At 48.1% G+C, this 16409-nt stretch overlaps 1 protein-coding gene across 1 annotated transcript in view; it reads right to left on the bottom strand.

Annotated features, from left to right (window-relative positions):
* Positions 1–254: 254 nt before the first annotated feature.
* C2CD3 (C2 domain containing 3 centriole elongation regulator) overlaps positions 255–16409 on the bottom strand; it is a gene marked incomplete at its 3' end in the record, with an annotated part of 122970 nt that continues 106815 nt past the window's right edge. Inside the window, exons 32-33 of the mRNA XM_079707983.1 lie at positions 15403–15514; positions 255–395 (exon numbers count right to left, since the gene is read on the bottom strand). Coding sequence (XP_079564109.1) covers positions 255–395; positions 15403–15514 — 253 coding nt within the window. The remainder of the gene's footprint in view (positions 396–15402; positions 15515–16409) is intronic.

Raw genomic sequence — 16409 nt, 5'->3', positions numbered from 1 at the left:
CTTGGTCAAAAGACAGGTGGGCCACTTGGGCACTGGAATCCACCATTTCTAGCCTTTGCCTCACCATCAGAGGAGGAAGCTGAAGTCCTGGCAGGTGGACACTGGGCTGGTCTGTGACGCTCCTCTAGTCTGGGCTGACTGGTGTCCAGGGACAAGGCTGGTGGTGGTTTCAGGGCTTTCACAGCCCTGAGGGAAGCCAGACAAAGCTGAGGGTGAGTGGGTAGGTGGTCCTTCCCTCAGTCTCTTGGGCTGCATTAGTCTTTCTGGGAGTATCGGGAAGAAAATATCCGTGCGATCCTGCGAGTTTCTTCCTCAGACAGGCTGGGAGGCAGCGAGTTAGGTCTGGGACGACAAGGCCTTTGGGACAGGGCTCCCCTGGTGGTCTCGCTCTTGCCCTGGAGAGGAGGAGGTCAGCTAGGTTAGCACTGCACACATGGCACTGCCTAAAGACTTTGACTCTTCTTGTCTTTCGGTCCTTTGGCTAATACTGGTATAGAGCTGACTGATTTACAAAGCACTTTACATACGTGAGTGTGTTTAACCCTCACCTCGACCCCACAGGTTGGTACATGGTTCCCATGTCATGGATGAGGCAACTAAAGTTCAGGTGAAATAACCTCAAGGTCCCACAGCTCGGAGTAGCAGACCTAAGATGTAAACGCCTGTTCAGATTCCTTCTGTGCCTCTGGAGAAGGAGGGGCAGTCTCCTCCAGGACATCCCTTCTCTTGCTGCATGTGTCTAGACAAGTCATTTGTCCTCGAAGTGTGACTGTCCTGTGTGTGACCCTGACAGGGAGAAGATGCTGGTGAAAAATATGCTCTCCGTATGGCCCTGGGGAGTTCCTGGAGCTTCCCGGTGACATGAAGCACACACCCACAGCTCTGCTACCAAACATATCCCTGTCTTGGGCTGACTGGGTATCACAAATTTCCCCTTTAAGGTGCATGCATTTGGGTTATGACATTGTGGTCCTCTGGACTCCTCTTTGACTCACCCATTTGCTCCTCCAACCCTTTTGTTTGCTTGTTTCTGTGCTTACTCTGTGCCAGGTTCCTGCCCCGAAGGAGCTCAAAGGATACAGGAAAGCCACCCCAGGCAGATGGCTGACAGCAAGGCCCCAGGGAAGAGGTGGAGGCTTGGCAGAGGAAGAGGTAGTGCTGAAAGGACATGGGAGTTCCCCCGACAGGCAAGCTTGGCTGACTCCGCAGCGTGCAGCCTGTCCCCAAATACTGAAAGCACACGCACCACTCCCTAGGCCCCAAGAATCAGCTTGGTGGAGACCCCAGGGATTAAGACTACTTCCCTGCCCCTTAGTAATTCTGCTAATGGGAAACTGAGGCCCATTGCTTGTGGGAGTAGATTTGCTTGTGGGATCAGTAATATTCAGTAATTCCTTCTTTCCTTTACTTCTTTAACCTTCTTACTGCCTACTGTGAGAGGGAGATAGAGATGAACAGTTCTCGATCTCCATAGCTCAGAGTTAAGCTGGGGAGGCAGAGAGAGCTATTCAAAGAATTAGAATAGCAGCCAGGAAGTGATAGGGGGAATGGAAGTCAGGCAACCTTGAGGGTCCCTGCCAATCTGGAATTCTAAATGCCAAGGGAGTGCACACAACCTGACAAGCTCTCAGCACTGACAGCCCACAGGCAGGTTCTCTTTGCTGGAGAACCAAGAGCAAAGCGGAGCTAGGGGCTGGACATGCCCAGCAGAGGTGAGTACATACAGCTCCCCATCTTCCAGGCACGCCTAGGCTAAAAGGGGAGAAAGGAAACCCACCCTGTGCTGGTGTTTATAGTTCTTCCTTTCAAAACATGGGAGGCACCTGCACCCCATAATGCCTCAGGCTGGGGAGGACAGCCACTGCCTGAGGCCCTCTCCCTCCAGACTGGATGCTCCTGCAGGGCATGGCCTGTCTCTGATGCTTGTGACTCCCACTGAGATAGGTCCACGATGGGAGCTTGGTAGCTGATAGACCAGTGAATGGGTCAAGCCACGGTGACCAGAGGCTTAAATTAATTGGGGAGGAGACTGCCTCTTGCAGCAAATATCTCATTCAGTCATTCTTTCATTCATTCCAGAACTAGTGATTGCTCAAGCTAGAGGGGAGACGAATGCTGACCTACCCAGCAATCCCAAAGAGGAAGCTTAGAGACCGGGAGCACAGAGAAAGAGCAATTCATGACAGCTGGGAAGGACAGGGCGGCTTCATGCAGAGGTGGGATCGGAGACGCGCAGGGTTTCAGCAGAGCTGTGGGTGGGGTGAGGTCACTGCACTGGGGGGCAGCATGAGCACACGCCTGCACCTGCTAGCTGGGGTGACATCTGTGAACCAGCCACAGCCAACCTCCCAGTACCCACACCTGGGCCCAGCCACCTAGGGGGCCTTATCTGCATGGCCCAGGGACAGGATGGGGTTTGGCGCTGTGTACTGGGCAGGGCAGAGCTGTGGAAGGTCAGCAGCATGTGGCTTTTGTTGACCTCAAAAGGGTCTAAAAACCATCTTGACTAGTAGTAAAGTCTCTTTCTTCGTCAGGGTTGCTATCCCGAGACATACAGCCTTGGCGGGGCTGGGCAGAGGTGTAGCTGCCTGCGCAGGGACACCCCTCCATGTACCCACCACTCCTCTGAAAATACTCCCATGCTCCTGCTGGAGCTCTGGGGGCACCAGCAAACTGTCACCATAGCTTATGGTTTGAGGAGCCTCAGCCTTCCTGGGGAGGCAGGAGGAGCCCACATGGAAGCAGGACCATCAGACTGAGGGGCTGCAGGGGCCTTGGAGTCTGGACAGTGGGTGTCATACGTGGGGTGAAGTCCCTGGAAGGGTACTTTCAAGAAGATGGACTTGAAACAACATGAAGGTGGAATCTGAACAAAGAATATGAGAGAGGATGTTCCAGGTAGAGACTAGCTTGAGCAAAGGTGCGGAGAAGGAATTTATTTGCTGGGAAAGCCAAGGGGATGGGACTGGCTGACTGCAGGTATGGAGAGCAGAAGACAGACCCAGCAAGGGAGGGGCTCAAGTTCCTGAATGTCTGGGGAGGAACTGACCATATTCCTCTTGGACTTTCCAATGACCTGGGGGTGTGGGGCTGACCCCTGTCCTGGGGTGAAGGACAGAACAGGCTTTACTGTGGTCTGGGTGTTAAGCCTGGCAGTACATGAGGGGCTCTGATTGATTGTCTCGTTAAATCCATCCAGCTCTCCTATTAACTTCTCCCACTTCCAAATGTGGGGACCTGCTCTTTTCTGGGCACCTGGACACCCAGGCTTCTCGGCCTATTGTTTGAGACAGACGTCTCAAAGGAGCCTTCAATATCAAAGGCAGAACTCCACCAGGGAGAAAATACAGCATCAGGGGAGGAGTAAGGAGCAGTGGTGGCAGGAAAACATGGGGCTTCCAGGGGTTCCTCACACCAAGAGGCTAACCCTGGTGGGGGAGCGCTTCTAGTCCTGGCTCTGCCACTTCTTAGCCAAGTGGCTTTGGGCAAGTCACTTCCTCTCTGGGCCTTGGTTTCCTCATCTGAAAACAGATCAGGCTGAGCAGGTAATACAGGAGGCGGTGCTCTGTAACCCAGGGACTTAGCCCGGCCCGTGGCTCCCTCTTTGGCCAGCTCCGTGTGACAGCATCTTCTCCAAACGCTCTCTTAGGAGGCCCCAGCCCTCTTCTTTGGCCTCGAAATGTGAGCTGATTCAAGCCACTGTGTTCTGGGTTCCCTCCATCTAGTCCCCAGAAGGATATCCCTACATAGGCCACATGTTTCCAGGAGGGTGGTAGGTGCAGGCACCCCCATTTACCCCTGCTTCTGGGTGTCCCTGAGACTTTCTCAGAGGGGAGGCAGTGGGGTGGAGTGGAAGGAACACTGGTCTGTGGCCCAGCCCAACTGCCCCACTTGCTTGAGGCCAAGACACTTTGTCTTTCTGGGTCTCCGTATCTTCATTACCAAGTGGAGCTGAGAACTTGTTTGCCTCCTTGCCCCAGGTCTACCGTGAAGCTGAAATACAATTCAGATGTGACCAAGGCTCTGGCCAGATACAAAAGCACAGGGGCTCAATAAGCTGGAGACACCAGCTGCGGAGAGCAAAATGAAGCCCTGCTGTTCTGAGACCTCACTTCAGCTGGAGTAGAAGTGGGGTACAGCACCCCCAAAGGGATGCCCAGGTCTAGGCCAGGATTGGCCATGCTCTCCCCCTACCATTGCCCCCCACCCATTGAGCCCCTGGGCCTGGCATCAGGACTGAAGTTTTGTTTTTTTCCCCAGAGCAGATCCCTTACAATGACATAAACACTGCCTCAGGGGCTGGAAGCAAAACTTTCCAAAGAGCTGAAAACAGAAAGTAAACAGCCGGCTGGTTCTGGCTGGCTAGGATAGGGCTGCCAACAGATTGTTGCTTCAGAGATGAGTGAGGCTCAGTAGAGCCGCCTGCCTTGTTCAACTTTCATCTCCTCGGCTGGCTGCCTTCCCCTGTCGTGGCTCCCAGAGTCCTCTCCAAAGGCTGGGACTAGGACTTCCCTGTGCTAAAGAGAGTAGCAGACTCAGCAGCTGCAACTAGGAGCAGGGGGGAAGCGAGGACAAGACACGCAGACCAGGGGCCCGGCCTTGAGAGGCCAACCCTAAATCTGACCACCTAGCCCAGCTGCAGTGTGGCTGGGCTCCACGCTCTGAGCTCACCCTCCACTCCTGCCTTAGAGTTCTGGTCATGTGGTTCTCACTACCTACATGCTGCCTCTGTTCCTCCCCACCCCCCGATGCCTCCCTTTCCTTCCTCCGAGAAGGCTTCCCTGACAACCAGCCTGTTCCGCAGGGCCTGGGTCGCCCCCCAGCCTGGGCCTCAGTCTCCCAGTCTGCACCGTGAAGACGCCAGACTAGATTGAGACTCTTCAACCTCTGAACCCACTCCCTGCCAGTGAGAGGGAAGGGTTAAAGTGACACTCTTGGAATTCCTGGCTCCTCCCAGACTCTGGCCTCAGCGCTCAGGCCACTTGAGCCTAGCAGCTGCCCAGCAGACCCGTAGGCCCTTTCCCTCGCGGTGCCGGCCAAACTGCATCTGGGCCAAGGTGGGAACCAGCCAATTCTGGCTGCTGCCCCTGACTTCTGTACACCCTTGGCCAGAGAGCTCATCTCCTCCTCAAAGCTTTGTGTGGCCTTAATCAGAAGCTCTTTGACCTTTGGGACTCCTGGGGCTCAGCAGAGGGCTAGGGACTTGGTAGCTAAAAGAGGTGACGTAACAGGTCAGGGCTTCTTGCCCCAAGATGGGCAGCTCAGCCATCAGGCCTGGACCACAGGCTGAGAAGAGGACACCAGGCTCAGGAACTTCTCTTGGACTCCAACCACCTGGTCTGGTGATTTTGTGGAGGACTGGGCTCCTCTACCAAGACTGTGTTTCTCTTAGATGGCTCTGGGCTTGGGGAAGGGAAGCCAAGGGGCAGAAGAATTCTTTGGGCTCCTGGGAGAAAAGCAGCAGCCTCAGGCCTCAAAGGCAGGCAGGCCACGGACTTCTGAGGCTAGGGCTCTACCACCCTTAGGCGGGGGCAGTGGGTCATCCTGGGCCTCTAACTCAGGGTCTGAACTGAGCACACGATCAACTGCTAGGGCCCTGAGCAATGCTCTCCATCCTTCTGGGGCTGCCCTGTGGGGTCTAACTTCCCGGGTCTCTGCGGCTCCCTGCGCCTGGTGCTAAGCTTTTGATGATGTCTCTATCCCTTAGCATTTTTTTCCTACTAGTTCTCCCAGAATGTAACAGCACAAGAGGGGAAGTTGTCTCAATAATAATGATGATAAAAATAACAATAGTTAACATTCATATAGTTCCCACTATGTCATGTGCTAAAAACTGCTCTAAGCACTTAACATCTTACTCAGTTAACCCTACACAAGCTCTAGGAGGCAGGTACTGTTTCACCCATTTTTCAGATAAAGGAACTGTAGCACAGAAAAGGTAGGTAACTTGCACTAGGTTACACAGCTAGAAAATGGCAAAACTGAGCTCTGAACTTAGGCTGTCTGGATTCAGAGGCCATGTGCCTAACCTCTATACAAAATTGCCTGGTAGGAGAGAAGAGGGACGTATAGCCACAAATTACGTCCGTGTTGCCTCCTCAGACCTTGCTCAGCACCTCAGAAGGCCAGCAGCAGAGCCAGGGCAAGAAACCAGGTTTGGGCTTCCCTGGTGGCGCAGTGGTTAAGAATCCACCTGCCGATGCAGGGGACACATGTTCGAGCCCCGGTCCAGGAAGATCCCACATGCCACGGAGCAACTAAGCCGTTGCGCCACAACTACTGAGCCTGCGTGCCACAACTACTGAGCCTGCATGCCACAACTACTGAAGCCCGTGCACCTAGAGCCTGTGCTCTGCAATGAGAGAAGCCACTGCAATGAGAAGCCCACGCACCACAACCAGAGGGGCCCCCACTTGGCGCAGCTAGAGAAAGCCCGCGCGCAGCAACGAAGACCGAACGCAGCCATTAAAAAAAAAAAAAAAAAAAAAAAAAGAAACCAGGTTTGCTGACTCAGCTCCCCAGCTGCCTGGAGCGCCTCGATCCCGATGATGTCTGAAACACTGTGGTCCGGCCAAGTGGAGGTGAGAACTCTAAGGTGGCGGGGTGGGCGGGTTGGACAACTCAAGGCTTTCAAGGGGACACTCGTGCCTGGCCTCCTGCCTCCTACACACACTCCTCATGAACAGCAGCATCTGGCCCCAGGCCTGTGGTTAGTCCAGGAGCTCGGATGACAGGTTGATTCTTGCTCTTTACTTCTGATTCCTATCCTGACTGCTTTGGTCCAGGCTGATCTCTCCCCAGCTCTGACCTCCTCTCTAGCACATACTGTTTGTACTTCCCAGTTACCACATTCTGTTGATTCTCTGAGAGGTTTCTTTTCTCCAAATCCACAGCCTTCAAAGCCTTTCCTTCATCTTTGCTGAATTTTACTCATGCCACCCTACATGGCTCTGTCTTCCTTTCCCTGTATGCATTCTCTTTGTTTTGTTTTACTTAAGTATTAATATAGGCTAATGTCATTTGAGAAAGTTAGTGAGTGGTTTGGTGGCCAGTGCCTCGTAAGGAACTGTGACCTCCCTGAAGAGGGTCCATGGCACCATGTCTAGCACTTTAAGCACAACGGGTGCTTGGTGGAGTTGGTGGAACTTACATATAAAGCTTAGTCCCCTGGGGAACTTTGAGCTTTGGCGGGGGAAGGGACCACAGCTCCTTCTCTGTCTACTTCTGCACCTAGCTCAGGACTATGGTTTTGTAATTTGCTGAAAGATATACATTTCAAGTTTGAGGCCCAAACTACTTTCCTACTCTCTGGCCTGCCTGTCCTCAGACCCACCTCGGGCCCTCCTAGTCATCGATGGAAAGTTACTGGAGGGTTCTGAGTGGAGAAGTCACATGATTTATTTGATGATTTACTTAACGTCTTAAAAACTTAACGGGATACTGTATGGGGAATGGGGGCAAGGGTATAGAAGCAGAAAGGCAAGTTAGGAGGCTCCTGCAACAATCTAGGCGAGAGATGACAGTTTAGACCAGGTAATGGTGGGAGTGGTGAGCAGTGGATGGATCTGAATTTACAGGTAGAGCTGCCAGAATTTCCTGGTGGATTGGAAATCAAGGCATCAGAGAGGATTCCAAGGGTTTTGGCAGGAACAAGTAAACTCGAAGGATAGAATATCTATTAACTGAGATGGGGAAGACTGAGGAACAGAGCTGAGGAATAAAATCTGGAGTTGAGTTTGCATATATTGAGTAGGCAGCTGGACGTATGAGCCTAGAGTTAGAGGAGAGGCCTGGGCTGAGATGATCATTAAGTCTTCGGCATATACAGGGGATTTAAAGCCTGAGAGGAGAAAGGATCATCTAGAAAGTAAGTGTAAATAGAGAAGTCTAAGGACCACACCCTGGTCACCCCTATTAACAAGCGGGGGAAATGAAGGAGAACCAGCAAAGGCGGCTGAGCAGGAGCTGCCAACAAGGGAAGAAGAGAACCAAGAAGCACTGATGCCTTAGAAACAAGTGAAGAAAATGTTTACAGGAGAGAGATCAACTGTGTCACATGCTGCTGAGAGATCAAAGAAACTGGGCACTCAGTTAATAACTGGTTTAGGAATATGGAGGGTTTTTTTGGATTTTGACAACCTTGAAGAGTCCCTCCCTCCTCCGGTGGTAGAGTGGGGTAAGAGTCAGATTACAGTGGCCAATCACACTGGCTGCAGTATGGAGACGCATGGTGGTGGGAAAGTGTGGTTGTGAGTAAGCGTAGTTAGAAACAGCTATGGGGGAGACGACTGGGGCTAGATAATGAAATGGTGAGAAGTGAGTGGATTCAAAGGTATTTAGGGGACAGAATTCACAGGCCTTGGTGATGGTGGGTTGTGGGGGATAAAGGTGTAGGAGGAGGGGAAGACGACACACATGCTCTGGCAGGAGTAACTACATGACCGTGGTCGTGTTTACTGAGATAAGGAATACCGGCGGTAGAGGGGGTGTGCAGAGGAAGATGACAAGCTCAAGGTCTGGATGTGCTGAATTGTTTGTAACATCAAGTAAAGACTTCTAGGATGTAGGTAGATCCACGTGTGTCTGCAACATGGCAGAGAAGTCTGGACTGAAGATAAGGATTTGAGAGTCATCAAACTGTAATAATTGAAATAATTGAAGTGGTTGAAATTTTCCCAAAGAAACATCTACAAGAGCAGAAGACATAAGTCTGGGGAAAACAACATGTACATTAGTGCTGTCTCATCCTCTACCTCCCCTTTTAGAGAAGTTGATAAAACTAGTTTGCCCCTGGCAGCTAAGCAAACAGAATCAGAAGTTACTATAAATAAAACCAGGGAGCTGTCCCACTGAAGAGTTACTTTATCACAAAGAGGAAAGAGAAAGCAGAAGCAGCAGAACCTGACTGATTCATAAGGAATTTCAAATGTGCCACTGGATGGCTGTTCGATGGTCCTGCTAAACCCGCCATCCTCCTCCCTCCTTTGCTTCTTGAAGAGGTGACAACCAGAAGATGCAACAGTCATGAGGAAGGGGGGCTGAGAGCTGGCCTCTATACCCTATCTGTGTGACACCTGGTGCTCTTCAGTGCAACCATGCTTTGAGGCCTGATAACCCCATCTGACAGATGACACAGACTCAGAAAAATCAGAAGACTTGACGAAGGTCACACAGAGAACTGTATCCACTATACTGTGGGGAAAACACCTGTTTCACAATGGTAGAAATGGAGACTGTCTGGGAGGTCCCTGGGTTCAGGTGCATTTTTTCAGTGTGGCTGAAGGATCAGGCCTTCCCTTAGATCTTGTGGTGGAGCCAGGTGAGCTAAGTATAGCTGTCCCAGGACACTGGGTGAGAAGAGTCAGCCTCTCAAAATGCTCCTCTTCAGCCTTCAGAGCCTTAGGAAGAGGCAAAATAGATGGAATCCTCAAGTTGGGGGTACAGGACAAGGCTCCTGCCCTCCCCTGCCTACCTCTCACTTTGAGCTGTTGACTCTGCCTGAAACATAACCACAAATAGAAGACAGAAGAGAAAACAGGGACTTCCCTGGTAGTCCAGTGGTTAGGACTCTGTGCTTCCAATGCCAGGGGTGTGGGTTCAATCCCTGGTCAGGCAACTAGGATATCGAATGCCAAATGGCATGGCCAAAATAAATAAATAAATGAATGGACATAAGAGAAAATAGAAGCTTCCATCAAATGGGAAACTCTATCACCAAATCTAATCCTATCTGCTTTAGCACCCATCTTCTCTGTCTGCCTGTATGCTTGTATGCTATAGGGTGAGTTTTCTTTTTCTTCTCAACAGGCTAATATCTCCACATGTGCTCTGGATCCAGGGACTAGTCTTTCTATTCTCTCCATCTCCTGCATCTTCCCCTTCTTCTTTTCTCTACTGGTCACCGCACTGCCATACAGAAAAAGCTGAAGGCTTTCCCATATAAAAAAAAACAGAACAAAAAACCAAAAAAACGTACCTTATCTCAGATGCTACCCCACCCGCTATCCTATACTTCTGATCCATATTCACAGCCAAATCTATGGAAGGACTTGGTGTCTCCATTTTGTCACCATTCAATCATTCTTAAAATTTAAATTACATACGATTTTGTGATTTCATGGTGTAATATACCAAAGGATACTAACATATTTAAATTATGAAGCATGATAAAAATGAACATCAATAAACCCACAACCCAACCTAAGAACAAAAACATTGTTAATACTGTTGAATAGACCTATGTGCTCTTCCTCCCCCATCCTATTCCCTGTCTCTACAACTGTGAACATTGTAGTCAAACTGTTGAAAACCAAAGAAAAAAATCTTAAAAGTAGCCAAAGAACAAAGGTCACATAACATTCCGGGCAACAACAGTAAGAATGATAGCTGCTTCTCATCAGAAACAATGGAGGTCAGTAGAATGTGGAGTGATAGTTCTAAAATACTAAAACAGGTAATACCCTGGCCGTCCAGTAGTTAGGATGTGGAGCTTTCATTGCTGAGGGCCAGGGTTCAATCCCTGGTCGGGGAACTAAGATCCCACAAGCTGCATGGCGTGCCCCAAATTAAAAATGAATGAATGAATGAATGAATAAATAAAATGCTAAAACAAACACAATTCAAGTTAGAATTCTATATCCAGTGAAAAAATATCTTTGAAAAATGAAGGCAAAATACATTTCAGCCAATTGAAGCTGAGAGCATCAGTTCCCAGTACGTCTGCACTACATGAAATTCTAAAGGAAGTTCTTCATGCTGAAGGGAAATGGTAATAAACTGAGACCAGGGTGTGAAGAAGGAATGAAGCCAAGAGCATAAGTTGCAGAAAACGTGCTGCTACAAACACATCAGGTAGTGAGAAAGGCTCATCACCAGTGAGGACGATGAACACCCTGATGTTTCCTGGATCGTGGGACTTTCAATGCTGAAAATGAGACAGCTCTGGGTGAACTGTGATGACTGGCTACCCTAACTAGGACCCAGAATAAGGCCCCGAGGAGGGAGGTGTTCCTGAGAGCAGCACACAAACAATGGAGTTTTGCTGTGGGCAAGAAAGAAAAAAGGCTACAAAGTATATGAGACTTTATCTTCTCAAAACTAGACTTGCCCTTTAACTGAAGTAAACATTATTACATCCCTCTCCCACCCTTTGTATCTTATGTTTAATAGATCAAAGATAATAAGTCCCCCCAGGAGCTGGCACATCATAAAGTCAGAAACACAAAAGCAGGAACAGCTGTTCCATTTGGCAGTTGAGAGCTGACAGCTCAGACACAGTGACTCACAGACCTCCCTTCCTACAAGGCACATCTCACTCACATTTCACCCACTTGGCTGGGAGGGGAAGAGGGAAAGGAAACTAACAGTGTCTGCTTTTTTCTTCTAGGGTAATTCTTGTCATCCTCTTATTAGGTAAGAATTCTATTAGCCTGATGTTGCTTTAAAAAAACCCAAGACTCAGAAAGGTCAAGTCACTTGCCCAAGATCACTTAGCCACATAGCAGATTCAGTATTTCATGTCATAGATGTCTTGTTCAAAAGCTTGTGCTTGGTGCTGGACACAGCCCTGCTACCCTAGCATAAGTGCTGACATGAATACATGGGGCATGCAAGGGAAGATGCAGAGTAGAAGGAGATGAACTGGTGACCTGAACCAGAGTAGAAATAAGGCCACGGAAATGCAGAGCTTCTGGTGGGGACTGGCACCTCTCCTCCTCTAGGAAAGGAATACAAATTTGATAAAAACTGAGATATGTGGGAATTTAGACTTATCAATGTGCCAAAGAAATGAGGTGTCCTCAAAATGGTGCTGGGGAAGCTGAGGGAGAAGTGGGGAAGGAAAGCAGTAAAAGAACTAGACATCTTATGGCTTCTCTTTAGGACTATACCCCTAGGTTCCCAGGATACTTCTGGACTGACCCCATCTGTCATTAAAGTAGGCTCTGGAAGAGCATAAAAAAAGTTTAAACATTAACTGCAAAATGAAACCTATATAAAGAAGGCAAATTAGGGCTTCCCTGGTGGCGCAGTGGTTGAGAGTCCGCCTGCCGATGCAGGGGACGCGGGTTTGCGCCCCGGTCCGGGAGGATCCCACATGCCGCGGAGCGGCTGGGCCCGTGAGCCATGGCCGTTGAGCCTGCGCGTCCGGAGCCTGTGCTCTGCAACGGGAGAGGCCACAACAGTGAGAGGCCCGCGTAACGCAAAAAAAAAAAAAAAAAAAAAAAAGAAGGCAAATTAGCTAGAAAAATATACCATAAGCCAAGTGTCATGATTTTAAAGTGGTGCAATGGAAAGCACAGAGTTTGGAGTCATACTGGTTGGGAGACCCTGGGTAGCTGACAACCTACTTAACCTTTATGTGTCTCAGTTTCTACAGAACAGAAACTATAATACCTTGTATATCTGTATGGGAAGTTCTGTATGGGAACCTCAGTTTTCTCATCTATTAAATGGGGATAACAATAGTACCCCTCTTATTGGGTTCTTGGGAGAATTAAATCAGTTTACACATGTAAAATGCTTAGAATAATGTCTAGTGCACGGTAAGCATTACATAGGGGTTGGCTATTATAATTAACAAATATGCTAATACATTTTGCTCATAGCATGTATTATTCTCTGAAATTGTTTTTTTCAAAGCTCCACAATCCACCTCCTAGGGTAATGAAAATAAAACAAAAATAAACAAATGGGACCTAATTAAACTTAAAAGCTTTTGCACAGCAAAGGAAACCATAAACAAAACGAAAAGACAACCCACAGAATGGGAGAAAATATTTGCAAATGAAGCGACCGACAAGGGATTAATATCCAAAATATACAAACAGCTCATGAAGCTCAACATCAAAAAAACCAAACAACCCAATCAAAAAATGGGCAGAAGATCTAAATAGACATTTCTCCAAAGAACACATACAGATGGCCAAAAAGCACGTGAAAAGATGCTCAACATGGCTAATTATTAGAGCAATGCAAATCAAAACCACAATGAGATATCAACCTTACAGCGGTCAGGATGGCCATCATCAAAAAGTCTATAAACAACAAATGCTGGCGAGGGTGTAGAGGAAAGGGAACACTCCTACACTGTTGGTGGGAATGTATGTTGGTGGGAATGTAAATTGGTATAACCACTATGGAGAACAGTATGGAGGCTCCTTAAAAAACTAAAAATAGAACTACCATATGATCCAGTAATCCCACTCCTGGATATATATATGTGTGTGTGTGTGTGTGTCTGTGTGTGTATGTAAGTAGTGCTGCAATGAACATTGGGTTGCATGTATCCTTTTGGATTATGGTTTTCTCTGGAGATATATATCAATATATAGTGCAACTGTAACTAGTGCTGCAATATATATATATATTGTAGCACTACTTACAGTAGCCAAGACATGGAAGCAACCTAAACATCTATCAACAGAGGAATGGATAAAGAAGATGTGGTACATATATACAATGGAATATTACTCAGCCATAAAAAAGAGTGAAATAATGCCATTTGCAGCAACATGGATGGACCTAGAGATTATCATACTAAGTGAAGTAACTCAGACAAAGACAAATATCATATGATTTCACTTACATGTGGAATCTAAAAAAAAACAATACAAATGAAGTTATTTATAAAACAGAATTAGATTCACAGACTTCAAAAACAAATTTATGGATCCCAAAGGGGAAAGGTGGCAGGGGCAGGGGTAAATTAGGAGTTTGGGATTAACATACACACACTACTATATATAAAACGGATAATCGGGACTTCCCTGGTGATCCAGTGGCTAAGACTCTGTGCTCCCAATGCAGGGGGCCCAGATTCAATCCCTGGTCAGGGAACTAGACCCCACATGCCACAACTAAAAGTTCACATGCCACAACTAAAGATCTCACATGCCGCAACTAAAGATCCCGCATGCCTCAACTAAAAGATCCTGCACACAGCAACAAAGATCCTGTGTGCTGCAACTAAGACCTGGCACAGCCAAATAAATAAATAAATATTTAAAAAAACCCAAAAATGGATAATCAGTAAGGATCTACTGTATAGCACAGGGAACTCTACTCAATATTCTATAATAACCAATATGGGAAAAGAATCTGAAAAAATATGGATATGTGTATATGTATTACTGAATCAGTTTGCTGTACACCTGAAACTAACATTTTAAATCAACAATACTTCAATATAAGATAAAAATTAAATAAAAAGAAAAAAAATCTTCATTGGACTGTTGGTGAGATGAGATGAGCCTAACCATCGCAACTGTACAACCAATAGAAATTTACTCCAAGATTTCATTTACTCTTATAAACTGTGTGCCCAAATAATAAAAAGGGGAATTAAAAATAAAATAAAATAAAAGCTCCATGAGGCAGGGGCTTTGTATCTCCTCCTCAGTATAGCACAGTAGTTAGAAACACAGATTTTGAAACCAGACTGCTTGGGTTCCAATTCTGGTTCTACCACTTAACTACCTGTGTGAGGCAAGTTACTTAATTGCTTTGTGCCTCAGTTTTCTCATCTTAAAATAGGGATAAAAGTATGTACTTCATCAGGTTGCTGAATTAAAGGAGTTAACCTAAAGTGCTTCAAACAGAGCTGGGTACCTGGCAAGCACCACCATGATCATCGTTTTCAGCTTAAACACTGCCTCCTCAGGGAAAGCCTGTTCTCTCTCAGAGCATCTAGGACTCATCACAATTTGTAAATATTTTTTGTTTACTGTTTGTACTCCGTTAAGACAGGGAATTTGCCTTATTTACTACTGCATGCTCAGCACCTAGCACAATGCCTGATACAGCACAGGTACTCAGTAAATATATGCTGAATGATTAGAGAAGCAGATACTATTTCCGTGCCACCTGTGAGAAAGGTCCAGTGCTGTGTCAAGGCAGAAGAGAGCACAGCTAGGATTTGCGCCAAGGTTCCAACCACCTAACTCAGCTGCATGACCAATAGTTATGAGGTATTCTGTAAACAACAAATAGGTCTAACACTCTGTTACTCTCTTCATCCAGACCTTACTCATCTGCTACGGTCTCCCGAGGTGGCATCTCCTGTTTGAAGCTTCCTCCATTCAAACCCATCTTTGTTTAGTTGGAGCTCCCACAGCGCTCAGTATGCGTTTCTTAGCTGAGTCCTGTTTTTACCCTTCTGTGCTATTTCTTCTACCTGTCATCTCAGCTGATGATGCCCTTGCTCTTAACACATTTGCTCTTCCTCACTTTTCCCGAGCTCCTCCCACTGCTGGGCCCACAGGATACGCTCAGCACAAGCTTGGAGAGTGACCACTGCTGCTGCCTTTCCAGGAGCATGGCCGGGGCCACTCTGCATTCTGCATGCTTTCATGAAAGAGATGATGACTCTATAGGAAACAGGAGGTCGGCCAGGTGTCCTCTTACCTGATCTGCTGTGGCTGGTGGTGGCAAAGCTGTAGAGAGAGAGAGCATCCGCAGGGAGGCCTCCAACTGCTGGGGAGGTAAAAAGAAGTTGGGCACCACAATGGGCTCTGGGCTATAAAGGTAGTTAAGGGACACAAATACCTAGAAATCTTCCCCAGACCAGCATCTCCTCTGACCTCTACCACCCCTTTGTTTCCCTCCAACTTATTCCTGCCAAGAATCCTTTGCTCAAGTGGTCCCCTCTGCCTGGAAGGCCCTGCAACTCCTAACACATTGGTCTATACTTTATGGGTCACTTCAGATCCCGCCTCCTCCCGGAAGCCTCCTCTAAATCTCAGCCACAGTGACCCCTCCTTTCCTAGTCTAGAGCCCAGCCTGAAACACTGGCTAATGCTTTTTTTTTTTAATTTTGTTTTGGCTACGTTGGATTTTCGTTGTTGCGCACGGGCTTTCTCTAGTTGTGGCGAGCGGGGGCTACTCTTCGTTGCGGTGAGCAGGCTTCTCATTGTGGTGGCTTCTCTTGTGTGGAGCACGGGCTCTAGGAGTGCGGGCTTCAATAGTTGTGGCACGTGGGCTCAGTAGTTGTGGCTCACGGGCTCTAGAGCACAGGCTCAGTAGTTGTGGTGCATGAGCTTAGTTGCTCCGCAGCATGTGGGATCTTCATGGACCAGGGCTCGAACCCATGTCCCCTGCATTGGCAAGCGGATTCTTAATCACTGCGCCAACAGGGAAGCCCGGCTAATGCTTATTTAGTCTGATATGATTCTCAGTTTGTTTCCCTCAATATTCCCTAAGCTTCTCAAAGGCAAAGGCGGTGTGTTTCCTTCAGTCACCTCACTACTTCCCTAGAGCCCCATGAGGCTGGCAGGTAGCAAGCACTGGATGATACTTGCCAAGGGCCTGCTGGCCAAAACCTGACAGACAGGGTAGGGATGGAAAGGTGGCTCCAGGGCAGCATCTTAGGCTGGAAGGTGCTGCCTGGCATTGAAGGAGGGCCTGTCCTCCTG

The sequence above is a fragment of the Hyperoodon ampullatus genome (genome assembly GCF_949752795.1).
Source record: "Hyperoodon ampullatus genome assembly, chromosome: 7".
Taxonomy (NCBI): domain Eukaryota; kingdom Metazoa; phylum Chordata; class Mammalia; order Artiodactyla; family Ziphiidae; genus Hyperoodon; species Hyperoodon ampullatus.
Note: the sequence above shows the minus strand (reverse complement) of the source record. Positions and strands in the feature narration are given on the sequence as shown.